Source organism: Moschus berezovskii, chromosome 11 (genome assembly GCF_049115385.1).
Source record: "Moschus berezovskii isolate FMDL1 chromosome 11, NW_MosBer_1.0, whole genome shotgun sequence".
Classification (NCBI taxonomy): domain Eukaryota; kingdom Metazoa; phylum Chordata; class Mammalia; order Artiodactyla; family Moschidae; genus Moschus; species Moschus berezovskii.
In genome coordinates, this window is record NC_142470.1 from 78,356,991 (window position 1) to 78,373,823 (window position 16,833).

General features: G+C 43.1%; 1 protein-coding gene across 1 annotated transcript in view; it reads right to left on the reverse strand.

Moving 5' to 3' along the window:
• Nucleotides 1–8,129, reverse strand: part of MSH2 (mutS homolog 2) — an 80,903-nt gene extending 72,774 nt beyond the window's left edge. The window contains exons 1-2 of the mRNA XM_055400234.2: nt 7,845–8,129; nt 1,107–1,261 (exon numbers count right to left, since the gene is read on the reverse strand). Coding sequence (XP_055256209.1) covers nt 1,107–1,261; nt 7,845–8,055 — 366 coding nt within the window. The 5' untranslated portion in view covers nt 8,056–8,129. The remainder of the gene's footprint in view (nt 1–1,106; nt 1,262–7,844) is intronic.
• Between the last annotated feature and the right edge of the window lie 8,704 nt (nt 8,130–16,833).

Below are 16,833 nucleotides of genomic sequence, written 5' to 3' on the forward strand. Positions count from 1 at the left end.
GGAGGCAACATGGAAGGGATATTGAAGAATATTATACTTGGGGCAGCACCAACATCACATGTTTAAATATTGCACACACAAAAACTTTCATGGGCCTTTCAGGTCAGAAAACATCTTGAAAACCTTCTCATTTTACATTTATAAAGAAACAGATACAGGAGAAGGCTGGGAAATCTGCCAAGATCACCCAGAGAGACAGAGGAGAAAAGAAATGAGATGCGCCAACTACAAGCCCAGAGCACTGTCCCCCGCTTACCACGTTTATTCCCTTGCAAGGATAAATCTCAATTCCCCAACATTTTAACCTTTATTCAGTATTTATATGCATGTATTGGTTAGTCACTAAGTTGTGTCCAACTCTTACAACCACATGGACTACAGCCTGCAAGCCTTCTCTGTCCATAGAATTCTCCAGGCAAGAATACTGGAGTGGGTTGCCATTTCCTTCTCCAGGGGATCTTCCTGACCCAGGAATTGATTCAGGGTCTCCTGCGTTGCAGGCAGATTCTTTGCTGACTGAGCTACGAGAGAATGTAGTATGTGTGAACAAAAACATGACTTTACAGACTAAAAATACAATTCTTAAATAAAACAAGCTAGCATAATCATCTCCATGAAGGTATTAGAAGCATATCAACAAGCCCTTCTAGACACACCTAGGAATATGATCAGCATTAAACAAAGTTCCAGACTTTTAAAAAATTACAGTCAAATGAAAGAGAAAGGAATACACAAACAGCCAAATACATTACAAATGTGTATAAATGAGTTTCCCAGACATGTTAATTTGTGTGATATTACTTCAAAAACAGTAAAAATCAAATTTTCTTTAATGCTGGCATTCAACTTTATGTAAAAGCTATTCATTACTTGGGTTTCAGTGACAGTGACAAAGCTCAGAATACTCATACTCATAAGGATTTACTGAATTTCTGAATTGCTATTAAACTGTGATTTTAAAAACCACATGCTAAAGAATATTAAAGTCTCTCAAGGGATTTTACTATCACAACCTGGCTAAAATATTAAAGCAACACAGAATTTGCTTGCATTTTTATTTTTTCTATTCTTAAAAACACAACTAAATTTAAAAGGAAGATAATTACCTTAAATGCCAAATACCAATCATTCTCCTTGGAGGCCTTATTTCCAGCTTTGTTCTTATAAACTTCAACTCTGTACTGACGAACTAGAAGAAGATCTTTTACAAAAGACTCAAAATTCATTTTACTAAGCACAACACTCTCCAGAGTCTTTGCTCCTAAAGAAAAATATTAAATATACAGGTTACAGATTTCAGGATTTAAAGTCATAAGTGTTCAAGACCTAACACAATGCCTCCCCCGCAAGCTGCTGTTTTCCCAGTTCATTCACTCAATAAACTATCAAGCACCTATTTCATGTCCCAGGGATTCTAGTAGATGAAGGGTACAATATGGTGGATAAATACAGCCACCTACATATCAAAATAAGAAATTAAGATTAAAAAAATGAATAAATATATATACAGCTGATGCTACCTATCCTTTATCATCATCTGTTTTTAACAAGTTTGGATAAGTCTTATACAGTTAACTATTACAATAGTTATATATATAATAATAAAACAATAGTATTTATAAAATTTTTTCAGAAGGTCCATAAAATAAATTACTAATTATGATAAAATGTTCTAGGTAACACAGTTCAAAAATTGAAGGTTCAAAAGGTACATCAAAAAGGAGACTTTCCTTTTCACCACTGTCCCCTACACACTCAGCTTACCACCCAAGTGTTACCAGTTCATAGAATATATTTCCAAACACATTCTATGAATGCACACACAGGCAAATATAAAGCATTGCCTTTTTTTCTTTTCTATAACTCCACACTATACATACTGTTCTATATCTTTTTTTAAAAACTTTGATATAGTATTCTAAAAGATTGTTCCACCAGTACATAATTGGATTCTCTGTTACAGCTGCAATGTTTCAATGACCCTCAGGAGGTTCTATAATTAATCTCTTAGTGAGGGACATACAGGTTTTTCCAATTTTTGTTATTACAACAGGTTACATGAATAACCTTGCATATGCTTCATTCTCTAAACATTAGAGTGTAATTCTCAGATAAAGTCCTAAAACTGGATTTTTTTTCAAAGGATGATACATGTGATTTTTATAAATATTGCCAGACTATCCCCCTTCATTGGCTGTACCAATTAATAGCACCATCTGTAAAGTATTAATGCCATTTATTTTCACTATCCAGTCAACAGAGTTTTAAAACTTACTGGTCTTCATCTCACACCACCGGTTCTCAATTGGGTAAGATCTTGCTCCCCTAGTGGACATTATCACTTTCTGGGGGCATCTAAGTTGTCACAACCAGGGCAAGGGAGTAATAATGGAATCTAGTAGGTAGATGAGGGGATGCTGTTAATCGTGCACAGGCTAGCCCCTCACAGCAACAGGTTAACTCTTTGGTCAAAAATATCAACAGTGCCAAAGTGAAGTGAAAGTCGCTCAGTAATGTCTGACTCTTTGTGACCCCATGGACTGTATGTTCACGGAATTCTCCAGGCCAGAATACTGGAGTGGGTAGCTGTTCCATTCTTCAGGGGATCTTGCCAACCCAGGGATCGAACCCAGGTCTCCCACATTGCAGGCGGATTCTTTACCAGTTGAGCCACATCTAATAGTCTTAGATGTATAGTCGCAGATGGACTACAGGGTCTCATCTTAGTTTTGATTCATAAATAACAATTTCTTTACAAAATAAATAAAATCACCCACACCACCAAATGGAATTACCACTCAATTTTCAAATAATACAGATAATACCAATTATTCACTTAAAGGTAATTCAGAATATACTTGTAGGGGCTTCCCTGGTGATCCAGTGGCTAAGACTCCACTTTCCCAATGCAGGGGGCTCGAGTTCACTCCCCGATCAGGTAATAGATCCCACATGCTGCAACTAAAAAAATCCCACATGCTACAATAAAAATCACCATTAAGACCCAGCGCAGTCAAATAAATTTCAAAAGTAAAACTACAGAATATATGTGCAGATTATTCTGACAAGTCTGGATCTTATGAGAGACTTAACCTAAATTTAACAATAGATTGTATCAAGCACAAATATTAAATACAAATTAAATAAATGACATAACGCAATTACTTTGTACAGCAAGACACAGCTGATACTTTCAATAGCATTTTACTAGTTACATAAGCAGTGGACAAGCACCCCCGCTGACACAGACACCCTGAGAACGGGCTCAAATCTTGCCTCTCTAAAGTTATTACCCAGAACATTTCTTATGATCTAATCCAGGACCAGGTACAGGAACCAGGCGGGTATCAAATGAGTAGAGAAAGCCAAAGGAAGAACACAACTGACAGATGACAAATGACTTCAAATATGGGAACTGTGACAAAATGAGGAAAGTACAAGGTAAAAGAAAAAGCCAGACTCACTAGGTCAGAGGGAGCAGCCACTGGACGCAAGCCACTGCTAATGTGCCCAGTTTCCAACTACGCAGAATTTTCAAAAGAAGCTCAAAATCTGAATGTTTTCATGAAACCACCTAATCTTTAAAATACAGGCAATTAATTCAAACTTTTAAGAAAACATTATTGAGGCTGCCAGAAGGCAATGGCAAGCCACTCCAGTACTCTTGCCTGGAAAGTCCCATGGATGGAGGAGCCTGGTAGGCTGCAGTCTGTGGGGTCGCTAAGGGTCGGACACGACTGAGCGACTTCACTTTCACTTTTCACTTTCACACATTGGAGAAGGAAATGGCAACCCACTCCAGTGTTCTTGCCTGGAGAATCCCAGGGACGGGGGAGCCTGGTGGGCTTCCGTCTATGGGGTCACACAGAGTCGGACACGACTGAAGTGACTTAGCAGCAGCAGTTTTCAACTAAGTAAAACACAGCCACATTTTTACGGACTTGAATAGACTACCTTTTTTACCTTGCATTTAGAAAGCAAGCTGCATGAAAATTATGTCTACTCTGAATGTTACTCCTTCAGCAAAGCCTATACTCACATTCTCAAAAGGCATATGAGAGATCTAAGGTCCATCCAGGCTGCAATAGTCTCACTTCTCCCAATTAAGACTCACTCAAGACGTGAACCTCAGTAGAATGGTAGGCCCCATTTAAACTATTTCCTGTTTTTGCCTAGCACACAGGGTGACGACCTAATCCCACTTTGCCCAAGACTCTCCAACTTTTAGCACTGAAAGTCCAGCACCCCAGAAGCCCTCTTAGTCCCCATGCAAACCTGAACTACTGGACAACCTATTAGCTCATCCAGTTGAATACATAAGAAACATTATTTATGGACTTCCCTCGTGGCTCAGACGGTAAAGAATCTGCCTGCAAAGCAAGAGACCTGGGTTTGATGCCTGGGTCAGGAAGATTCCCCTGGAGAAGGGAATGGGGAAGCTCCACTTCACTCCAGTATTCCTACCTGAAGAATTCCATGGACAGAGGAGCCTGGTGGGTTACAGTCCATGGGGTGGCAAAGAGCGGGACATGACTGAGCAACTAACACTACACTGAATATTATTCATATGATGAAATATTATCATAAAAAAATTTCCTCGTGGAAAACACTGAACCACAGTCAATACAAAATTAGAGAGGAACTTCTCCCAGAGATGTTTATAAATGCCACTGTAATTATCGGTCAACAACTTCCAATAAATAGAGCAATGAGCTTCAAAACAGTTATATCATCCTTTAATTTAGAAGGCAAAACATAAAGTCCAACTCAGCAAAAACAATTCTGGGGAGAGAGGAAAAAAACACTGGTCTGGCACATAATTCAGAAATAATTCTTAAATCAGCCTAGTAGGATGTGCCAGCATACTTGTCTGGCCAGCACTGATTTGAAATTTGAATGCTTAGCACACATGAACAAGCACTCTCAGATCCACAAGCCCCAACACTCCCTATTATTACATCTATTTGCACATCAAAGTTATCTGCCTGGCCAAGGGCGGAGGGATCCAGAGCAATCCTGTCTTTCTATAGACACATTCAACAGGAAAACACTTTCACAACAACAGCACTTCCTTATTTTGGCTGTATCAAGCAGCATGAGGGATCTTAGTTCCCTGACCAGGGATCAAACCTGTGTCCTCTGCAGTGGAAGCACAGAATTCTAACCACTGGACCACCAGGAAAGTCCCCAGTGCAGATTTCTTAAAAGTGGTGGGTAAAGAGGCAAATGAGGTGATTCCCCTCCCCCCAAGGCCTCTCACACTTCTCTATTACTAATCTCCAGATAGGTTGTCAAACCATCTCCAAAGATACTATTTCTCTCAAACAAGTGACACACTGATGTGGCAATGCATTTTAAGTCTTGTTTACAGATAAGCATCAGATGTATAGTTATTCTATGTTTCTGGTGAAGAGTTTGGCTGTATGCTTTAAGTCTGAAAGCCAGGAAGAAAAACTGAAGGGGAGCTGGAAGAGAAAGCTACCCAGCCTCCATCTGACACAGAAGAAAAACCTCAGGTTGGTACAAGATTCTCCACCTCAAGAATAACTTGGAACCCCCATCTTCATTCAGCTGATGATGTGTCTGCTACCGCCTGCAATGCGGGAGACCTGGGTTCGATCCCTGGGTTGGGAAGATCTCCCAGAGAAGGGAAAAGCTACCCAATCCAGTATTCTGGCTTGGAGAATTCCATGGACTGTATAATCCATGGGGTCACAAAGAGTCGGATATGACCTAGTGACTTTCACTCACATGTGGGTACTGTACCAGGGGCTGGGATTCAGAGGCAGAGACTGGTAAGGAGAAGGTCCTAAGGCAGGGAACACCTAAGAGGGGCAGCTAACCAGGCAGCCTTAAGATGGGAGTCAAGAAAGGTTTCCAGGAGGAGATGCCTTCTAAGCTGAGTTCTGACAGCAAAAGAGACAAAGGATAAGGAACTTCGTTTTCTAAGGGCTCAGATTTTTCATCAATAAATTGAAGCTAGGTACTAATCCAACTAGCAGGGCTTTATTATAATAAAGTATCACTAGTTGTTTTAGAGTCAGAGAAAAGCAGCCAAAAAGATATGAAGAAGACTAAATGCCGATAGAATGAACCAGACAAAGAGAAGAAATGATCAACAGAAAGCCATCTGTGACAAGAGGGGATGGGATCCAGACCACAGCAAAAGGCTCATCTCTTCACTGGCACAAGAGGGAAGGAGAGAATGGGTACAGATGACATTAAAAATATTGGTTCAAAATTTAATCCAAATATGGATCAACTAACAAATGGATTAAATGAAGTATGATACACCCATACAACTGGCATATTTGGCAATAAAAAGTAATGAAGCACTGATAACAGATGAAACTTGAAAATGTTAAGTGAAAGAAGTCACTCAATACCAATGTTTCAAGAGAGACAGAAAGCAGATTTGTGGCTGCCTGTGTTTGGGAGGACTGAGGGAAAGGGAAAGTTCCGGCTAACAGGTACAGGGTTTCAAGACTCAAGTGAAATTTAGCCTCTCTTGTGATGCTTATTCTGCCGCTACAGTCTTTGACAACCCTGTCTCCGCCTCTTCTGTAACTTGCTTTGCAGTATCCTCCACAGGGCTTCAACTGGAATGAGATTTCTGCCTTGCTCTCCACTAGGAGGGGCTTCCCTGGTAGCTCGGAGGAATCCGCCTGCAGTGAGGAAGACCTGGGTTCGATCCCTGGATTGGGAAGATCCCCTGGGAGGGCATGGCAACCCACTCCAATACTCTTGCCTGTACAATCTCCATGGACAGAGGAGATTGGCGGGCCTCAGTCCATGGGGTCGCAAAGAGTCCCTAACACGACTGAGGGACAAAGCCTAGCACATCCAGAGACTAAGCACACAAACATCCACTAGAGGGAGCTCTGTGAAGGTGGGGATACTGCCTTTTGATCTATGTACTCCCAGTGTCCAGAACCCTGCCTGACAAGATAGCATTCAATAAACGTCTAGCTGCTGAATTAAACATCTTTCGTCAGTAACATCCCATCTGCACATGGCAAAGGCAGGTCTAAAACCTGCAACTCCTTACTCCTCCTAGAATGTTCATTCACAAAACAGCCAAGGATAAGAGATTAAAATAAAAGAAGATGTTTAGAACATCTAACTCACAAGAGGGTGAGAAGTTTGTAGTAGCTTTCCAGGGAGAGAGAATGCTAGAGAAATGGGGATGGGTTACCGAGGGCGCTGAATGCGAAGCGAAGTCACAGACATCCATGACTAACTCAAGGACACACAGCTGGTAAGAGGAGGGGCTAAGACTTGAATCCAGGCAATCTGGCTCCAGAGTTCAAGGTCCCACCACCGATACTGCCTAGCAACTGTAGACACTCTTAAGTCCCTGCGCTGAAGAGCGATATAAATCACGTTCGGCCAACAGGTAAAAACAAGTTGGTGACATAAAACGGTCTCCCTAAATCCCTTGTACTCTAAATTTCAATCCTGGACTGGCATTTGTGATAACGAGGATTGGCAGTGGTTGTGATGAGATCCACAGCGCCAAGGCGGGGGCTGAGAAGCAGACACCCACGCGGACTGCAAAAAAAAATAGAACAATGTGTTCAAACGCCTCGCATGAAGCCAGGCACAGAGCGATCGCTGTTAGTTCTGATCCGGGGCTACTGCCGAGGGACAGCCTTAGGGCGGAGGCAGGGCAGGGGGCGGGTGGCGCCCGCCTCGGCCAGGCAGGGACCGGAGCACGCGCAGCGCCCCCACGAGACACCAGCGTCCCCGCCCCCGGGCCTCCCGGCCCGACACCCTACCACTTCCTGAGAGGAGCCGCTCTGCGGGGTGCCCCCGCCCCGAGCCCGCGCCGTCCCCGCCCTCACCTGCCGGGCCCATATACTTGACCACCCCCTGGGTCTTGAACACTTCGCGGGCGGCCAGCAGCGCGTCCTCCCGGTGCGCGGTGTAGAAGTCACCCCGGTCAAAAAGGCGCACTGTGGTGGTCGGCTTCTCCGGCATGCCTTGGAAGAAGCGCACAAAGCCGACCTCCGCCGCGCTCTCCAGCTGCAGCGTGTCCTTCGGCTGCACCGCCATTTCGAAACCGCTCCGCCAGCCGCCCGAGAGAACTGCACGACCCCGCACCCACTAAGATGTTTCCCGCCTCCCCTCCCTCGCCCCCCAAGCGCCTCCGGCCTCTGCGGAGACACCCAATCAGCGTCCAGCACTGCGACTCGGTGGGTGGGAGTGCGCCCCGACAGCCAATCATAATCGGACGCGGCCCAGCTTCCCGCGCACGCTGGGGACTCTGTCTAGTGCGCATGCGTGAGCCTAGGTCGCCGACTGACCCTGACAGACGCCCATCCTTGAAAGAGTTTGTTCTCCGGGTTTTCTGGGCTGCACAGGCGTAGGCACCTGGTGGAGGAATAACTAGATTAAGAGGTCGGGTGGGAGGTTTTGAGTTTATTTTGTACCCGTAAGCAAGAAGTGAAATCAAAAAGAAACTTGAAAGCAAGGAAAAACTAGCCTTCCTATCACAGTATTTTTTTTTAACCTATGCCTCCTTCCAGCTGCCTCCATTTTTTTAAGCAAACTCCATCCTAGCCAAGACTTCACTCCTTGATTGCTTGATTCATTCAAAAACAGAAAACTTGATATGCGCCAGGCATAGGATCTGAGGATTGGTAAAGATAAGAGAAAAATCACAGTCTTTGTTGAGCTTACATTCTAATGAATGGATTCAGATAATATACTAAGTAAACTTATAGTAGGACTTCCCTGGCGGCCCAGTGGTAAAATAATCTGCCTGGTGATGTAGGAGAAGTTGGTTCGATTCGTGGGTGGGGAAGCTCCCTTGGAGAAGGGAAATCCAGTGACAGAGGATCCATGGGGTCGTAAAAGAGTTTCACACGACTTAGCAACTAAAACAGCAGCAAACTTATAGTAAGTAAACTGTTAGAAGTAAGTAAACAGGGTGGGGAGGGTTGGATTTTTTTTTTTTTTTTTAATATTGAGCAAAGACTTGAAGGAAAGAGGTCAGGATACATCCTGCAGTCACCTGCCTAACAAAAGGTATTGCACTCTCCTGTTTGAGCACCCTTCCCCCATGAAAGCTGCCCCAAACCCTGTTTAATAAAAGCTGCAGAATTACCCCCGGGGGCTTTTCGAAGGTGTTCCTGGGCCCCACCCCCACCTAATGCGTTGGAACTTCTGAAGGTGGGTTATTGGGATCTTTTAAGAAAGCTCCCTGGAAATTCCTGACAATCAGCTCGGTTTACAAACCACTGACCTACAAGTTAAAATTCAAATAGTTTCAGAAGTAGAGAAAGTTTGAACTATCAGCCTGCTGACGACATCTCCTGCTTGGTGTGGTGTTCCCTCCTTTCACACCAGCTCTTCCAGCTGCAGTAATAAACTTCCCCTTACCTTTCGATAGCTAACACAAACTTGTCCCTCTGCTCTGGAATGGTCCTTCCCTGCCCTTTGTGTAGCAAAATACTGGTCATTCTTCAGTGCCCAGACCTGAAAGAAGCCCATTCCCTCCAGGTGTAATTAGGTGAGTTATCTTTTGAAGCACCATCTTTTTCACCAGTTCAGTCCCTCAGTCTTGTCCGACTCTTTGCGACCCAATGAACTGCAGCACACCAGGCTTCCCTGTCCATCACCAACTCCCGGAGCTTGCTCAAACTCATGTCCGTCCAGTTGGTGATGCCATTCAACCATCTCATCTGTCGTCCCCTTCTCCTCCTGCCTTCAATCTTTCGCTTATTCATATTCATACCCATATTTGCTGCATTGTTTTAGAAATATCTGTTTACCTGTCTCTCTTACCAAACACCTGGAAAGAACACAGATGAGTATTATACTTATTTATAGTTAATGATAATGGCCAATGTTATCAGCATTTTAGTAACTTTTCTTTATTTTTACGTTTTAATTTTTACAACTCTAAGCCTGAAGCAAGTGAAATCAAAAAGAAACTTGAAAGCAAGGAAAAACTAGCCTTCCTATCACAGTATTTTTTTTTTAACCTATGCCCCTCTCCTTCCAGCTGCCTCCGTTAAGAACTATTGTTATGCTTATTTTACAATGAGGAAACTGAAACTAGGAAACGTGAAGTAGCTTACCCCAAAATCCAGAACTAACAGTAAGTGATTGAGCTAGAATGCAGTCTCCAGATTCTGTAAGTTTAACTATCTGTGTGCCAGAGAGCCTGGCACATATAAGGAACACAGGAAATGTCTGTAAATCAGTGAACTGTGTATCACAATAACCACTCCTTTTTGATAACTTTAGCCTAAGTGCTATCCATCTCTCCCCTTTCCCCATACACATTATAAATAGTGAGTGCAGAGGAAGGCAACACGATAATAATAACCTCCAAGGGTGATGTCAGGGTTAAATGAGATAATAGCTTTGAAAATATTTTATATATTTTTTAAAAGCCTTTATAATGTTTATCATCACATTTCCCCCCATCCAGACTATGTCTTTCACTTATTCATTGAATTATGTATTTGTTTATCAGTTGAGGACTTCCCTTGTAGCTCAGTCAGTAAAGAATCTGGCTGCAGTGCGGGACACCAGGGTTCGATCCCTGGGTTGGGAAGATCTCCTGGAGAAGGAAATGGCAACCTATTCCAGTATCCTTGCCTGGAAAATCTCATGGACAGAGGAGCCTGGTGGGCTGCAGTCCATGGGGTCGCAAAGACTTGGGCACGACTGAGTGACTGACACTTACTTACTAGTATACTTACTGGTTGACTTTAATGGGCATAAAGTCTGGAAATTCATCTACAGGGCTATCAGCCTTGGCAGAGGTTGATAACCTTTCACCAGACTTTAAAGATAGCTAATGATTTAAGAGACTCTTTGTATCCAGACTAATAACAATGATCCAGAGGACTTTTTTCCCTCCAAAATGTCTGCAAGAAGAGGGACCTTTAAATTATACTGCCTAGAGACAAGCTTGAAGTAAAACTTTGAAATGTGTTTGTAATCAATTTGCCTAATAAGTTGGGGGATTTTTTGTTTTGGTTTGTTGGGGTTTTTTGGTTTGTTTTTTATGGCATGCCATGTGGCTTGCAGGATCTCAGTTACCTGACCAGGGACTAAACCCCAGGCCATGACAGTGAAAGCCCAGAATTCTAACCATTAGGCCACCAATAAATTCTCTAAGAGGTTATTTGAACAGTATCTTTTCTTTAAAGCCATGTGCACAGATTAAATATTTATGATAATTTTGAAAAGTGAAAGTGAAAGTCGCTCATGTGTCCGACTCTTTACAACCCCATGGAGTGTACAGTCCACGGAATTCTCCAGGCCAGAATACTAGAGTGGGTAGCCTTTCCCTTCTCCAGGAGATCTTCCCAACCCAGGGATCGAACCCAAGTCTCCCAAATTGCAGGCAGATTATTTACCAGCTGAGCCACAGGAAAGCCCAAGAATACTGGAGTGGGTAGCCTATCCCTTCTCCAGGGAATCTTCCTGACCCAGGAATTGAACCAGGGTCTCCTGCATTGCAGGCCAATTCTTTACCAACTGAGCTATGAGGGAAGCTGATAATTTTGAAAGTTATGTGAAATAGTGTATCTTACAGAAATTTTATATATTTTCTAGCCCCACTTAGAAAACTGTGAGTTTCTGAAAATAACAGATGAAGGATTTCGCAAAAGTATAACTGGAAGACATCATATGCTTGATAGAGTGCAGTTCTGGTGGCTCAGAGGGTGAAGAATCTGCCTGTAATGCAGGAGACCTGGATTTGATCCCTGGGTCGAGAAGCTCCCCTGGAGAAAGAAATGGCAACCCACTCCAATATTTTTCCCTGGAAAATTCCGTGGATAGAGGAGCCGGCAGGCTACAGTCCATGGGGTCACAAATTGTCGGACACAACTAAGCAACTAACATACACAATAAAACCATTACCCCCAAATGGTTTTTACTTTTCTCATATTTATCAAATTCATAATGACTATTACTTATTTATAATCAGAATAAGTGTTGTGGAAAAAAGCACATACACCTAACAAAGAGGCTCTTCAAAGAAGTAGTAAGATTTTTAAACAACCAAAAATAGAGACATGTTTAGTAACTTTTGACGTGTTTAACTTAATCTTAAAAGTAAATTATTGTCAGTTCAATTTTCTATGATAATATACCCATGAGAAATTCAACACTAATTTTGCCACTGCTCTAGTTTCTAAAATTTCTTTAATTTGGTTGTATTATCCCATTATTAAAAGGAGACAGTAAGTGAAGTGCTGTCAACCATGTCGCTGCAGTTTCAGAGAAAGGAGGATTAAAAAGGGCCCTTGGAGCTGAGTATTAAGACATCTTTTTCTGTTTTAAACAGCTTTATGAAAACATAATTTACATATTGCACAATTCATCCATTTAAAGTATGTAACTCAATGAAAGTATTAGCCACTCAGTTGTGTTAGACTCTTTGCAACTCCATATACTGTAGCCCTTGAGGCTCTGTCCATGGAATTCTCGAGGCAAGAATACTAGAGCGGGTTGTCATTCCCTTCTCCGGGGATCATCCTGACTCAGGGATAGAACTGGGGTCTCTTGCATTGCAGGCAGATTCTTTACCATCTGAGCCACCAGGGAAGCCCTGTCTTAGTGGCTCAATGATTTGGGGTATACTGGAGAAGGAAATGGCAACCCACTCCAGTGTTCTTGCCTGGAGAATCCCAGGGACGGGGGAGCCTGGTGGACTGCCGTCTATGGGGTCACACAGAGTCGGACACGACTAAAGTGACTTAGCAGCAGCAGCAGCAGCAACGGGAGTTGGTGAGGGACAGGGAGGCCTGGCATGCTGTGATTCATGGGGTCGCAAAGAGTCGGACACGACTGAGCGACTGAACTGAACTGAACTGAACAGGGTTGTATAACCATAACTGGACTTCCCAGATGGTGCTGGTGGTAAAGAACCCGCCTGCCAATGCAGGAGACACAGGAGATGCGGGTTCAATCCCTACGTAGGGAAGATCCCCTGGAGGAGGGCATGCCAACCTACTCCAGGATTCTTGTCTGGAGAACTCCATAGACAGAGGAGTCTGATGGGTTATAGTCCATAGGGTCACAAAGAGTTAGACACAACCAAAGCAACTTAGCACACAGGCAGGCATAACCATAATTATAATCTAATTTTAGAATATTTTGTCCCTCCAAAAAGGAAATCCATACCAATTAGCAGTCACTCCCTATTGCCCTTCCTAGCTCCTGGCAACCACAGATCACCTTTCTGTCTCTATAATGTTGCCTTTTCTGGGCATTGCATGTAAATGGAATCATATAAGACAGGATGTTTAGTGACTGGCTCCTTTCACTAAGCATGTTTGAAGTTCATTCACATCATAGTCACTCCTTTTTATTACCAAATAATATATCATTGTATGACTGTACCACATTTTTTCTATTTGTCAGTGGACATTTGGATTGTTTCCACATTTTGGCCATCACGAATAATGCTGGTATGAATGTTCGTTTACAAGTTCTTATGTGGACATATGTCTGTTTTTATTTCTCTTGGATATATACCTAGAAGTGGGATTACTGGATCACACTTTTTACTGTATGTTTACTTGTAGTCCTCATGGTAAACTCTAACCTGTATGTTTAACATTTTGAGGAATTGCAAAACTGTTTTCCAAAATGCCTGAAGCATTTTACAGTCTCTTCAGCAATGTATAAGGGTTCTAACTGTACCACATTCTCAGCCACACTTGTTCCTGTCTGTCTTTTTGATTCTAGCCATCTTAGTGGCTATGAATGGTATCTTATTGTGGATTTGATTTTCATTTCCTTAATGACTAATGATATTGAGCATCTTTTCATGTGCTCTGTATCTGCTTCTGAGAAAATATTTGGAAATTATATATACGACAAAAGATTTGTATCCAGAATATACAGAGAAATCTTACATCTCAATAATAGAAAGATAAATAACCCAGTGTAAAAGTAGGCAAAGAATCTGACGAAGTCTATTTTTCAGAAAGCTCTTAGGTTGGTTGATGTAGGCAACAGAGACTCTGTGGTTTGAAAACACAATGTACTATTTCTATTTAAAAAGCTTGATAAAGAAAGGAAAAGAGATAGGAATGGCAGCTTCAGGGTCAGTGGGAATTGTTAGCAGGCGGGGGCATGTTTTAGGATGACTGGAAATAACTGAAATTATGTTGTATTTACAGAATGTGTTGTGTTTATTAAGGGAAAACTTTCTCTTTACTCTCAAGTTCAGTGACTGGGAGTATGTGAGTTGACTAACAATAGATTAACGGGGGAAAAGGCACAATTTTTATTAATATATACATGCACAGAAGTTCACAGAAAAGCAAATATCAAAGAATCGGTTGTATGTATATATCCTCAAGGTCTTATATATTCTTTCAACAAAGGAGAGAGGATTTGTCCCTCCAGAGGTGATACATTTTCAGGAAGTAACCACGAAATATATGGGAGAACTAATGGAGGATAGGGCTACTGCAGCAGGGTCTGGTTATGCAAACTCATCTCCGTGTCAGCTCTCCATCTCTGGTTCAAAGGATGATTCAAGGGGAGGCGCCTTCACAAAGGGAAATTTATGCCCTGATTTCAGGCAGATAAGAGGTGGGGGAAGAATTCTTTCTGCATCTGTTGTCATTTGCCTTTGGCAAAAAGAACCCTTATGCCAAAGTGGCATATTTGGGGGTAGCATATACTAACCCCCTTTGTGTTGAAAGAAGTAGAAAGAACTGAGGCTAAAGTGTTAAGAAAGCCGTCATGAAAGGGGATCTTAAGCTGGGCCTTGACTAAGTAGAGGATACTGCAGATGTAAGAAACAACGTAAGAATATAACCTTTAAAAATTGTGAATCACTGTGGTACACCTGAAACTTAGATATTGTACATCAGCTATACCTCAATTTAAAAAAAATAAGAAAAAAAAAGATATGGTCAAGCCCAAGCAAAGTATAAGAGGACCTGGGAACAGGAACATTTGAGGAATGGAAAGAAAAATTTTGCATATAGCAAAGTTGGATATATTGGAGTATAATGAGAAATAAAATAGATTTTGACTGTTTGTGTTGTTCTGGGAATAATACACAGGAAAGATTGACAGTAAAGAGAGCTTGGTGTTAAGTAAAATTACATCTAGGCAAGTGGTAAAGTTATGGAATGGAGACAACGGAGGAACAAAGGGAGGCCAGGCAGAATGACTGTAGTTAGAGGCTGGATGCCATCCAGGGACCATTTCTGTGTATGCCATTGGTCTCACCCCACCACTGCCCAGAGTTTTCTCAACTATTCTCCCTTTTTGTCACAAGATTTCAAGTCCTAGGTAGGGATGCCTGTGCCCTGGATGCTCAGAACAGAGGGAACATCACTGCTCTTAAACTTCTGCAGAGGGAGGTTAAGAATTGGCTCCCACCAATACCATACACAGGAGAATTCTCCCCAAATGGAAGAGAGATGGGATGCTGGGCAGCCAAAAGGGGAAGGAGCGTCCAGTGCAGGGCCAGACTGGAGGAGGAAGGGGTAGAAAAATGCTGTGGTCAACTTTAGGCAAATTGTTCTGGAGCAATGTAGCATTTGGGCTAGAGAGGGAATAGATTGGTGGCAAAATATGTGTGTGTTAGTCACTCAGTCGTGTCTGACTCTTTGTGACCCCATGGATTGGGGCCTGTCAGGCTCCTCCATCCATGGGATTTTCCAGACATGAATACTGGAGTGGGTTGCCATTCCATTCTCCAGGGGGATATTCCTGACCCAGGGATCGAACCCGGGTCTCCCGCATTGCAGGCAGACTCTTTACCATCTGAGCCACTGATCTGGGCTAGAGAGGGAATAAACTGGTGGCAAAGAGATCAGTGTAAATGTGTTAAGGGAAGGCAGATTGGAGGTAGACTTATTCCTGAGGGAGAATCTCAGGGACTGATGACCAAAACGATGGAGAAAGTAAGAGAGAAAAAAGAATTAAGGACTTGTTACATGGTGACAATGTCACTGATTCCGAGAATGTAAGTGATGGGCCGTTTTTGGAGGAAGGTGATGAGGTCATCGGGCGCCCCAAGTGGCACCAGTGGCAAAGAATCTGCCTGCCAATGCAGGAGATACAAGAGACCTGGGATCCATCCCTGGAGAAGGAAATGGAGACCCAGCATTCTTGCCTTGGAAATCCCATGGACAGAGGAGCCTGGTGGGCTACAGTCCATGGGGTTGTGAGAGAGTCAGACACGACTTAGCAACTGCTGCTGCTGCTAAGTCACTTCAGTCGTATCCTACTCTATGTGACCCCATAGACGGAAGCCCACCAGGCTCCCCTGTCCCTGGGATTCTCTAGGCAAGAACACTGGAGTGGGTTGCCATTTCCTTCTCCAATGTGTGAAAGTGAAAAGTGAAAGTGAAGTCACTCAGTCGTGTCCGACCCTTAGCGACCCCACGGACTGCAGCCAACCAGGCTCCTCCATCCACGGGATTTTCCAGACAAGAGTACTGGAGTGGCTTGCCATTGCCTTCTCCGGACTTAGCAACTAAACAAGCTCAATTTGCCCTTTGTGCCTGCTCTGAAGCTTTGTCAGAAGAGGGCGCTGGAGCAACACTGCAAGAGGAAAGGGTATTGTTTCCCTTGTGGCACTGGCCACTTCCCCCCAGTGCCCAGCTGTGGCAGCATCCAGGGATTCTGCAGCCCTGGGCAGCTGATGGCAGCTTCCCTGAGCACCGCCCCCATACCCCAACTGTAAAAGGCAGCTTTGTACAGTGCCTTAGGTGTCAGATCTTTCCCTTAGCGCCCTAGAACAGGGGTCAGCAAACTTTTTCTGTAAAGGATCAGAGTAGTGAGGCTTTACTTTCCTTTAGGTCAGTCTGTCACAATTAGTGACCCTTGTAG